The sequence below is a fragment of the Lactuca virosa genome, chromosome 2 (genome assembly GCF_052849685.1).
Source record: "Lactuca virosa cultivar CGN04683 chromosome 2, Lactuca_virosa_CGN04683_v6, whole genome shotgun sequence".
Lineage (NCBI taxonomy): Eukaryota > Viridiplantae > Streptophyta > Magnoliopsida > Asterales > Asteraceae > Lactuca > Lactuca virosa.
Window position 1 is genome coordinate 13,708,477 of NC_136427.1, and position 12,112 is coordinate 13,720,588.

Sequence of the window (12,112 nt, forward strand, 5' to 3'; positions counted from 1 at the left end):
TGCAATGGGTTTTATAAGGAAATAAAATCATCCTATTGATCTTCTCTAATAAATGAATGTTTTTTTTTGCCACATGTCATCTTCTCCTTCATTTTGACACTTGTCATTTTGTGAGAGTTTTAGAATTTTTATTTTCCACTTGTCATTTTTTAGGGATTTCCATTTTCATAAAATAAAATTCCATAAAATTGGAATGGGTTTTATAAGGAAATAAAATCATCCTATTAATTTGATAATAAATTCTCATAAATCCTCCAAACGATTTAATTTCTTTTGCAAATGTTCCAAAACATTACATTCTGTTATATCAACCTGAAATATTTTATAAAGTAATAATTTACATAACAGAATGTAATGTTTTGGAACATTTGCAAAAGAAATTAAATCGTTTGGAGGATTTATGAGAATTTATTATCAAATCAATAGGATGATTTTATTTCCTTATAAAACCTATTGCAATTTTATGGAATTTTATTTTAAGAAAATGGAAATCCCTAAAAAATGACAAGTGGAAAATAAAAATTCTAAAACTCTCACAAAATGACAAGTGTCAAAATGAAGGAGAAGATGACATGTGGAAAAAAAAACATTCATTTATTAGAGAAGATCATTTTCGGTGATTAGTTTTTACCATAATTAGTTTTTTGTTCATAGAAAGATAGTGGTTTGTGCATAACAAATTTGTACATTAAGTTTTCAAACATGTACATTTGAGAGGAGTTCAATACGCTTTATAATATAATTAAGATATCTTCTCTAATAAATGAATGTTTTTTTTGCCACATGTCATCTTCTCCTTCATTTTGACACTTGTCATTTTGTGAGAGTTTTAGAATTTTTATTTTCCACTTGTCATTTTTTAGGGATTTCCATTTTCTTAAAATAAAATTCCATAAAATTGCAATGGGTTTTATAAGGAAATAAAATCATCCTCTTGATCTTCTCTAATAAATGAATGTTTTTTTTTGCCACATGTCATCTTCTCCTTCATTTTGACACTTGTCATTTTGTGAGAGTTTTAGAATTTTTATTTTCCACTTATCATTTTTTAGGGATTTCCATTTTCATAAAATAAAATTGCAATGGGTTTTATAAGGAAATAAAATCATCCTATTGATTTGATAATAAATTCTCATAAATCCTCCAAACGATTTAATTTCTTTTGCAAATGTTCCAAAACATTACATTCTGTTATATAAACATGAAATATTTTATAAAGTAATAATTTACATAACAGAATGTAATGTTTTGGAACATTTGCAAAAGAAATTAAATCGTTTGGAGGATTTATGAGAATTTATTATCAAATCAATAGGATGATTTTATTTCCTTATAAAACCCATTGCAATTTTATGGAATTTTATTTTAAGAAAATGGAAATCCCTAAAAAATGACAAGTGGAAAATAAAAATTATAAAACTCTCACAAAATGACAAGTGTCAAAATGAAGGAGAAGATGACATGTGGCAAAAAAAAACATTCATTTATTAGAGAAGATCAATAGGATGATTTTATTTCCTTATAAAACCCATTGCAATTTTATGGAATTTTATTTTAAGAAAATGGAAATCCCTAAAAAATGACAAGTGGAAAATAAAAATTCTAAAACTCTCACAAAATGACAAGTGTCAAAATGAAGGAGAAGATGACATGTGGCAAAAAAATACCTTCATTTATTAGAGAAGATTAAATTTTTATTTTTAATAAACTCGTGTAATACACGGGTCTCACACCTAGTATATATATATATATATATATATATATATATATATATATATATATATATATATATATATATATATATATATATATATATATATATATATATATATATATTCTAATAAATGAATATGTTTATTCTTCTATTGACAAGTGTCATAATATTAGAACTACTCATTAATATAATGTCACCTATCATGCCATTTGTCAACTTATTAATTATCCATTTTAAATTTTCAAATTTTAAATTTCTCACTCTAATTACATTAAATTAATAATTGATTCTCCATTTTAAATTTTTTCACTTTAATTATATTAAATAAGTACCATTAGATTAAAAAATAAAATGAAATTAATAAAGATTATAAAGTGATAAAACTTTACGTAGTTATTAAATCAACGATTATAATTTTATATAACTAAAAAATATCTCTTAAATAATAATTTATTTAAAATAACTCATTAAAAATTTATTTAATTTTATAATCGTGGTTGCCACGGGTTATAAACTAGTATATATATATATATATATATATATATATATATATATATATATATATATATATATATATATACTAGGTTACAACCCGTGGTAACCACGGATAAAAAAGAAAATAATATTGATAGTTAAAAATACGATGGAATATCAAAGATTTATATATTTTTAATAAATTAATAAGATATAAGTTTTGTTTAGACTTTTATATTGATTATTTAAACATAATATATATATATATATATATATATATATATATATTAATTTCAATTTCCCATATACGCTATGTATGTGTATACATTTAATAAAACTATGATTTTATAGAAGGAATATAAATTTAAATAAAATGTACAAAAAGATAACTAATCATAAACGATATTGATATAAAAAAATTAAATATAACAAAAATATAATAAAAACACATAAACACAACACAATAAATTTTAATAAAATATGACTGAAATGAAGAATAAGTAGGTACTTTGAAGTAATGAAGCAAGTTTATAACATGTGTGCCACTTTAACAAAGTAAAATAACATAGAGAATAAAAAAATCATATGCCTCTTGAACACAAAGAGGCATAATTTTGAAGGGTGAGAAGGGAAAGAAATAAAACAGATACCATGGAAAAGAAGATATAAAAATTTCATCGATAAATAAGGATCTTAAAAGAAGATATAAAAATTTCATCGATAAATAAGACACCATGAAAAAGATATGTAGAAATATTCGGCAACAAATAACTCATAAATCATATATTCAAACTTTGATAATCATAAATGAATAAGGCACAATATAGATGTAAAAAATCAAGTACAATTGTCATAAAAAAACGAATAAAGCTTGTAATTCAACTTCATGTTTCATTTTATAGCTAGAATTATAAACCAAACTATCATACTTTATAGAGATATAATGATTAGTGATTTGATCATCATATCTTGTATTTTCTTTAAAATTGTTTAACTTTAAAAACAAAAATGTAACTATAGCTTGACTATGTTCTTACCATACAATGACCGCTAATTACTTTTAGCAAACATCGAATTGTTGTCATACAATGAGCGTTAGTTAATCGAATTGCATCAAATTAAACATATACCATGGTCAATTAAAGCCACAAATAAAATTACTTCATAGGTTTAAATTTTAGAACATAGAACAGTTTAAAAGTAAACATTAACTTTAGAGATATTGTTTGACTTTAAGTATATAAATTAACTAAAAATGAATAGATAATAAAGCTAGTTCATTGTAGGAAAAGAAAATGGAGTAGTAGCTCTTCAAATAATTGAAATAAGTTAAAAGGAAAGGAAGAAGGCTTCTCTTTTTCATTACAGCTCTAGTTCACTGAATCTTCTTTATGTTCTCTTGGTTAAATAAAGTTGAACCCAAAATCACAAAGTGTTAACCAATTTGCACCTGATCTTTGTCTGTGTAGTGGACTTTCCGGTTAAAACCTTCAGGACTCGAAGAAGCATGAATACTCATTGCAAATGGAGTTAATTGTGCATTTAAAGCCTAACAGAAAGTAACCAAATTGACAAAATGAAAAGTCGTTTCTTTTATCAAATTTTGCAATAAGTTGTAGCTTTGAGTCAATACCACAGATCTGCATTACAATATATTATATCGGTTTAAAGCAAGAAAATTCAAAACCAATTCAAAAGCATAAAATATACTCCCACCAAACTTATTTAAATATGCATTTCAAGCAATGGAAACTCAATTAGCAAATTTATTTAAAAAATCTACACTGCAACCTTTTTTCTACCCTAGTGGATGTTAAATGTTTTGAGATATCAAGTGCAACAATGAACTTAGAAAATACCTATTTTACAGCCCTAGTTTCCGATAACCAAAAAGAAAGGACAAATATACCCTTCTCATCTTATGTGTTTCTCCCTGTTTAGCATCAACGCAAGAAGAAAATCGAAACCTTGAAATTCAAATCACAGATGTGATTGACGTCACCGGAAGTTCTAAAAAACAGGGGCGACTCTTTCTGTGTATATGTATCTTCTCTCACATCTCAATCCGATCCTCAGTTTTAAGTCGAAAAACTGATGACGATCAGCGACTTTGGATGGGGATGGTAGAGGTAGAGAAATCCAAGTAACTCTAAATCTGAATGATGGGATATGAATTTTTAGAAAATCGTGAAAACCAAACATCAGTTATGAGATTAAAATTTTCAAGACTCAAATCTAAGAACAAATTTATGAATCTAATATCAATTGTGAAGAAATCCAACAAAATAAACAACCACTTACCAGATTAAAAGAAACTTGTCGATTTCATAATGTCACGCCGTTTGAAACTAAACATAACCAGAGGAAGAAGCAGCAGGGAGGCGGTGGACGTAGAATCAAGCACCACATACTATTAATTGACCCTAATCATATTTGAAAAATGTGTGTTCATTAAAAGAGGGTTTGTTTTTAGGGCGAGAATGATCAAATCCTCCTTAATAAATCAAGGTTTTTTTTTTGCCAAATGTCAATCTCTTATGAGTTTTGACACTTGTCATTTTTGATTTGTTTCAATTTTTAAAATTAAAGTCATACTTATATATGTAAAGTATTAAATATCATATATATGATATTAAATTGCAATAAATACGTTTCTTCCTTTCTTATTTTAAAGTTGTACATTAAAAAATATTTTATGTTTACACTTTAATTTAATGTTTAATTTTTTTTAAATCAACCAGTGTAATACACGGGTCTCACACCTAGTTTGAAATAAACATCAATCTCGATTCACAAGATCATTAGTTTCATGGAATTATTAGAGCCGTGAATTTTGAAAGGAGTTAGACGTCATAATAGGGTTTAAGGTGCTAGAGAACACAAATATGAATTAATTGGTAAATCCGAATGTAATTAATTGGTAAATATGAATTTTGAAAGTAGTTTTTTTTTTGAAACGGCAAATAATATTATAAAAGACCAGAACTAACAAGAAGCTAGCCGGCAAGAAAACAAAAACAAGAGATACATGAAAAGCAGGAAGTGCAGAAAAAGCTAAATGGTTATAAGCATAAGAAGGGAGAAATTCTCCACATCACCCATTTGATCCCCTTATTTTCACCTCTGCGTTTTAACCACAAGTATACCAACGATTTGATGTTATCAACCACCAATGTTGGAGAGATGAAACGTTGCTTGAATATCCGATCATTCCTCGCATTCCATATCAACCAAAGCAATCCGTAGGAGATTAAAGTGAGTAATTTCCTCTTCTTTGGGCATCTCCCCCAAGTAGTAGCAAATTTGAGTAATTCCCCCACGCTATTAATTGCTACATTTCCAATTCCACACCATCTAAAGATCCATTCTCGAGTATCGTTGGCAAAACTACAATTAATTAAGATATGATCCGCACACTCTTCACCCCAATTGCAGTGACCACAGGTAATAGAACTTAAATTAACACCACGTTGACTTAAAGCCAAAGAAGAAGGAATTCTACCCATTTTGGCCTTCCATATAAAAGTTGATACTTTCAGAGGGGCCTCCTTGATCCAATCAATTCGGTTAAGAGGAAATCCAGGAGTATTGTTTGCCACTTTAACCCGCATAGCACATGTAGTGAAGATCCCCGAGGAGTTGAGTCCACATTTCCACCCATCACTAGCATCTCCTGGTGTAAATAGTCCAACAATTGCAGTGATCTGGTTTAGTTCCTGACTCAGACCTGCGTCATGAATGTCACAAGCCCAGTTCCATTCGAATCCATGTGAAAGGAGTTAGACGTCATGATAGGGTTTAATATGAATTAATGGATCAGAAGGACATATTCGGTATTTCACATTCTCTTTTTAAGGGGTTAATGAGATGTTACGTGGCAATAAATGGATTCTTTTATTATATATATATATATATATATATATATATATATATATATATATATATATATATATTACTTAAGCATAAACATGGGAAGACCTGAATTCTAGCATATTCTATGCAACTTACCAACGGATCCATCAAAAGAATCACCATAATTTGGAGTAAATTAATTTGGAAATGTATCCTAAAACTTTTGCTACGATTATTGACATCTAATTGGAATTTAAATATATGGAGTTAATGATTTTAGACAAAGTACTAAAGACTCATTTTCAATTACTAGTGCACTAATTCTTATGTTTATGTGAAATTAAATATCTTACATTTTTTTACTGTATATCCTCCTATCAATTTTAAATGATGATAAATATATTAAAATATTATTAATTTCATTAAATGTGACATATATTATCATTTAATATGGGTGGAAGGACGAGTAAAAAGAAATTGTAGGAGGATATGTAATTTCTCTTATATTATTAACTGACACCAATTTAGCTAAAAGAAATAATAGTAAATGTTACTAATTTTTATTCTTTGTCTTGGCACAACTTGCGTCAATATGTACGTGTTCCATGGAATCGATATTAAGCTAACATAGCAAATCAACAAGTTAAAGCAACATATCTCCTCCGTCATCAAACATATGATGGGTTTCGAGTTTCTAACTCAATGACCACCAACCAATGTATGGGTTGCTTGAAGTATCCACTCATTGATCTTAATTAGGTTCGATTAGAAGACAAAGGTTCGTTTTAGTTATCTAAGGTCCAATCAGTTACACAAATCAACATCAATTACCCTAACATTCATCTCAGTTAATGCTAGATTTTAACCTAACTTTACCTAAAAGTACGATAAGCAAAAACATATAGAAATGATGAAAACATATACTAGAATTTCTAAACCTTACATGTTATGATCTATGCAAAGAGAATTATGGAGTAATCAAAGAATTCCATAAATAGGAGCAGCGATGCCTTTAGCTCCGACAACTTCGAGGGCGGAGAGAATAGAGAGACAGGGGCAATGTGTTGAGTAGGTGAAGCCACTCAAATATTAGTGGCAGAAATCATGGTTGAAAAGCAAGTCAAAAGTGGAAAAGGAGAGATGATCCAGTTTTCCCGTATGCATGTTTCATGGGCTGCTTTTCTTATTCTATTATCATTTCAGACTATATATATGAGTCTCATTTGTATTGTAAATAGTATGTAGAAAAAACACAGAGTGAGTGCAGATTAGCACCAAGAAATATAAACTCCTAGTTACCAAGAGTGGACGTAGGTCGGAGATCAGACCGAACCACTATAAATCTTGTTGTTCTTGAGTTTAGCGTGTGTTGAGTGTTGTATGTTCGTGTGATTCTCGTGTGTCGATCCTAACAACTGGTATCAGAGCGAGGTGCTCGTGTTTTGGGGACACATAGAGGAGAAGCAGAGATTGCCGCCGTCGGCTAATAAGTTAGCCGGATCAATCGCCAAGTCGAGTTGTCCGGTGTTGCATATAGTAGCGACGATAGGAGCAGAAATCGTCGGAATCGTTTTCCGGCAGGAGGAGGATCATATCTTGTCGGTCTCCGGTAGTTGTCGCATCTCACATCTGGGAGAAGATTGCCGGCAAGAAGAGCAGCAGCAGAATTTCTTTTTGGGTGTGCTTGCATCGCCAGGAACAAAGAAAGAACAAGAAGTTTTTTTTTTGGAGTATCTTGGCAGGAGCCAAGTAAAGAAAGAAAGAAAAAATATTAAAGAAAGAAAGGTGGTGGAGGATTGCAAAGCAAAGTAACGCACGCTTTGTCTGTTGTTTTTTATTATTATTTTAAGAAAATTGCAGTTTAGCCCCTGAACTTTCAGAAAAATTGCAGTTCAGCCCCTGAACTTTCAGAAAAATTGCAGTTTAGCCCCTGATCTTTCAGAAAATTGCAGTTTAGCCCCTGATCTTTCAGAAAATTGCAGTTTAGCCCCTGAACTTTCAGAAAATTGCAGTTTAGCCCCTAAAACATCAGAAAAATTGTATTTTTTCACCCTTAATTTCTGAAAAAAGTGCAATTTGTCCGTTAAAATGGCAGAAGACGGCAAAATCAAGATTGACAAGTTTGATGGTAGTGATTTTGGATTTTGGAAGATGCAAATTGAAGATATGTTGTATCAGAAAAGTTTGCATTTACTTATGTTGGGCGTACAACCGGATGACATGTATGATGAAGAATGGAAGTTGTTGGATCGACAAGCCTTGGGTGTAGTTAGACTTTCATTGGCAAAAAGTGTTGCGTATAACATTGTCAATGAAACGACTACTTATGGAGTATTTAAGGCTTTGTCCAACATGTACGAGAAGCCGTCCGCTTCCAACAAAGTGTTCCTCATCAAACAATTGGTTAACACCAAGATGAAGGAAGGCATGTCAGTTGCCGCTCACATAAACGAGTTCAACTCAATTATCTCTCGTTTAGCCTCCGTTGAAATAAAGTTTGAAGATGAAGTTCAAGCTCTACTCCTTTTATCATCTTTACCCGACAGTTGGTCAGGCACAGTAACAGCCGTTAGTAGTACGTCCGGTACTACGAAGCTAACGTTTGATAGCATTCGCGACTTGATTTTGAATGAAGACATTAGAAGGAGAAGTAACGGAGAGTCTTCCAGTTCCAGTTCTCTGTTGCATACAGAAGGTAGAGGAAGAAGGAATGAGAGAGGACAACACCGAGGCAGGTCAAAGTCCAGAAAAAGGGGGCAGTCCAAGAACCGAAAAGATATTGAATGTTGGAATTGCAAAGAAAAGGGTCCCTTTAGAAACCAATGTCCAAAACCACCAGGTGCAAAGAAAGAAGTAAACAATGTATCCTCTGAAGAATCGCAAGATTTTCTCATATGTTGTGTTGAGAATTCAATGGAATCCTGGATTATGGATTCGGGTGCTTCTTTCCATGCTGTCTCATGCCCAGATATGGTCAAGAACCTACAAACAGGTGACTTTGGCAAAGTTAGTTTGGCCGATGATCAAGTGCTTGATATTACGGGTATAGGAGACGTAGATTTGAAGACCTCCATGGGAACCACCTGGACATTGAAAGATGTCAGGGTTATCCCAAACTTAAGGAGAAAGTTGATTTCAGTTGGTAAGTTGGATGATGAAGGACTTGATGTTCACTTTGGGGGTGGACAATGGAAAGTGATCAAAGGCAACTTGGTGATTGCCAAAGGAAAGAAGAAAGGCACTCTATACATGGTAGAGATACCTGGTGATGGTGTTCATGCAGTAACCACCAATCCGAGTCCATCTAATTTATGGCACCAACGACTCGGACACATGAGCGATAAGGGATTGAAGATGTTGGCTCAGAAAGGAAAGTTTCCAGACTTGAAGAAAGTCGAAACTGAATTTTGTGAATCTTGTGTTCTCGGGAAACAAAAGCGGGTTACTTTTGTAAAAACGGGGAAGACACCGAAAGCTCAGAAGTTGGAGCTTGTTCACTCGGATGTATTTGGACCAACACCAGTTTCATCTCTAGGAGGCAAAAACTACTATGTAACCTTTATCGATGATTCAACACGCAAGGTATGGGTCTATTTTCTTAAAAATAAATCTGATGTATTTGATACTTTTAAGATATGGAAATCTGTTGTTGAAAATGAAACTGATTTGAAGGTAAAATGCCTGAAGTTGGATAATGGTGGTGAATACATAAGCAAGGAGTTTGTTGACTATTGTGCCAAGCAAGGGATAAAGATGATCAAGACGGTCCCAGGAACCCCTCAGCAGAATGGTGTAGCTGAAAGAATGAATAGAACTCTGAATGAAAGGGCTAGAAGCATGAGGTTGAATTCTGGTTTACCTAAGACATTTTGGGCTGATGCAGTTAATACTGCAGCCTACTTGATCAACCGTTCACCGTGTGTTCCCTTGGATTTTAAATTACCAGAAGAAATGTGGCAAGGGAAGGAAGTAAGTCTCAAACACCTGAAAGTCTTTGGTTGTACTGCTTATAGTTTGTTAAAAGATGGTGACAGGGATAAACTTGATTCAAAGACCAAGAAGTGTACATTCATTGGTTATGGGTCGGATGAAATGGGTTACAGGCTTTAGGATAGTGAGAGCAGAAAGATAATCCGAAGCAAGAATGTCACCTTTAACGAAGCCGAGTTATACAAAGACAGAAACAACAAAAGTCCAGAAGATCAGAAGGAGTATGTTGAGTTTGAAGGTGTTGAAAAGAAGAAAGAAGCTCCAGTCGAAATCCCTGAATCTGGGGATGATTCAACTGACAGTGGGAGCTCAGGGGATAATTCCAGTAATGATTCTGAAGATGAAGAAACCAGTCCTCCAACTCCAGAGTCCCCAGTCACACCTCAAGTTCAACTAAGAAGATCTTCCAGAGTCACAAGACCACCAAACAAATACTCACCATCTGTCAACTACATTCTTTTGACAGAAAACGGTGAACCCCAGTGTTACTCTGAAGCTATAGGGTTGAAAGATTCATTGCAGTGGGAGCTAGCAATGAAAGATGAAATGAAGTCGCTTGAGAAGAACAACACATGGCACTTAACAAAGCTTCCAGTTGGGAAGAAGGCTCTTCAGAATAAATGGGTTTTCAGGGTCAAGGATGAACATGATGGTACCAAACGGTACAAAGCAAGATTAGTAGTCAAGGGCTTTCAACAGAAAGAAGGAATTGATTTCAATGAAATATTCTCTCCAGTAGTGAAGATGACCACTATCAGACTTGTTCTCAGTATTGTAGCAGCAGAAAGTTTGCATCTAGAGCAACTAGATGTCAAGACAGCTTTTCTACACGGTGACCTAGATGAAGACATTTACATGACACAACCAGAGGGTTTTCAGGATAAAGGCAAAGGAAACTTGGTGTGTAAATTGAAGAAGAGTTTGTATGGTCTGAAACAAGCACCCAGACAATGGTATTTGAAGTTCGATAACTTCATGAGAAAAGTTGGTTACAAGAGATGTGACAATGATCATTGTTGTTACATCAAGAAGTTTAAGGGTTCTTATATCATTCTACTACTCTATGTAGATGATATGTTGATTGCCGGTTCAGACATGTCAGAGATCAAGAAGTTGAAGAAACAGATGTTTGAAGAGTTCGAAATGAAAGACTTGGGAGCTGCAAAGAAAATACTCGGGATGAGTATATTCAGAAACAAAGATGGTTCTTTAACACTATCTCAAGAAAAGTACCTTGAGAAAGTATTAGAGAAATTCAGCCTTAAAGATGCCAAGATCAGAAGCACACCTTTGGGAAGTCACTTTAAGCTTTCTAAAGCTCAGTCACCCAGATCAGATGAAGACAAGAAAGAAATGGCTAAAGTTCCTTATGCATCCGCAGTTGGTAGCCTCATGTATGCAATGGTATGCACGAGACCAGATATAGCTCATGCAGTGGGAGTTGTTAGTAGATTCATGTCCAATCCGGGAAGAGAACATTGGGAAGCAGTTAAATGGTTGTTGAGATACTTGAAAGGGACTTCAAAGACGGCATTAAATTTTAAGGGAAAAGACGTAGTTCTGAATGGTTATGCAGATGCAGATCTTGGTGGTTGTAAAGATTCATACAAAAGCACCACAGGGTATGTCTTTACAGTGGGCGGCACTGCAGTAAGTTGGATGTCCAAACTACAGAAAAGTGTTGCCCTTTCAACCACAGAAGCAGAGTATATGGCAGTTGCTGAAGCAAGCAAAGAGCTTATATGGTTGAAGAATTTTCTCAACGAACTTGGCAAAGAACAAGATGATTGTGCATTATTTTGTGACAATCAAAGTGCAATTCATCTTGCAAAGAATCCCGTCTTCCATTCGAAGACAAAGCACATACAACTGAGATATCACTTCATCAGAGAAAGAATTAATGATGGCACTCTGAAGTTGAATAAGATCAATGGAACTGAAAACCCAGCTGATATGTTGACTAAGGTTGTCACCTTAGAGAAGTTGAAGCTTTGCATAGCTTCAACTGGCCTTCAGGATAATTGAAGAGAAGGTCGGGTAACTAGGATGGAATCAAGATCAAAAGTGTTTTACAGAAATACA

At 33.0% G+C, this 12,112-nt stretch overlaps 1 protein-coding gene across 1 annotated transcript; it reads right to left on the reverse strand.

Annotated features, from left to right (window-relative positions):
• Positions 1–243: 243 nt before the first annotated feature.
• Positions 244–5,799, reverse strand: LOC145157249 (uncharacterized). The gene is made up of 3 exons (XM_079076314.1): positions 5,335–5,799; positions 3,639–3,737; positions 244–312 (listed from the first exon to the last, which is right to left on the reverse strand). The coding sequence occupies exons 1-3, from the start codon at positions 5,797–5,799 to the stop codon at positions 244–246; spliced, it is 633 nt and encodes a 210-aa protein (XP_078932440.1).
• Positions 5,800–12,112: the final 6,313 nt, after the last annotated feature.

What these genes read in the sequence shown, in the direction of transcription:
- LOC145157249 (XM_079076314.1), bottom strand. Translation starts at nt 5,799, where the DNA reads ATGCGGGTTAAAGTGGCAAACAATACTCCTGGATTTCCTCTTAACCGA. An exon ending in TTGATAACATCAAATCGTTG is followed by an intron (nt 3,738 to 5,334) that starts GTATACTTGTGG and finishes ACTTTCTGTTAG; the next exon opens with GCTTTAAATGCACAATTAAC. An exon ending in ACTACACAGACAAAGATCAG is followed by an intron (nt 313 to 3,638) that starts GTGCAAATTGGT and finishes AAAATATTTCAG; the next exon opens with GTTGATATAACAGAATGTAA.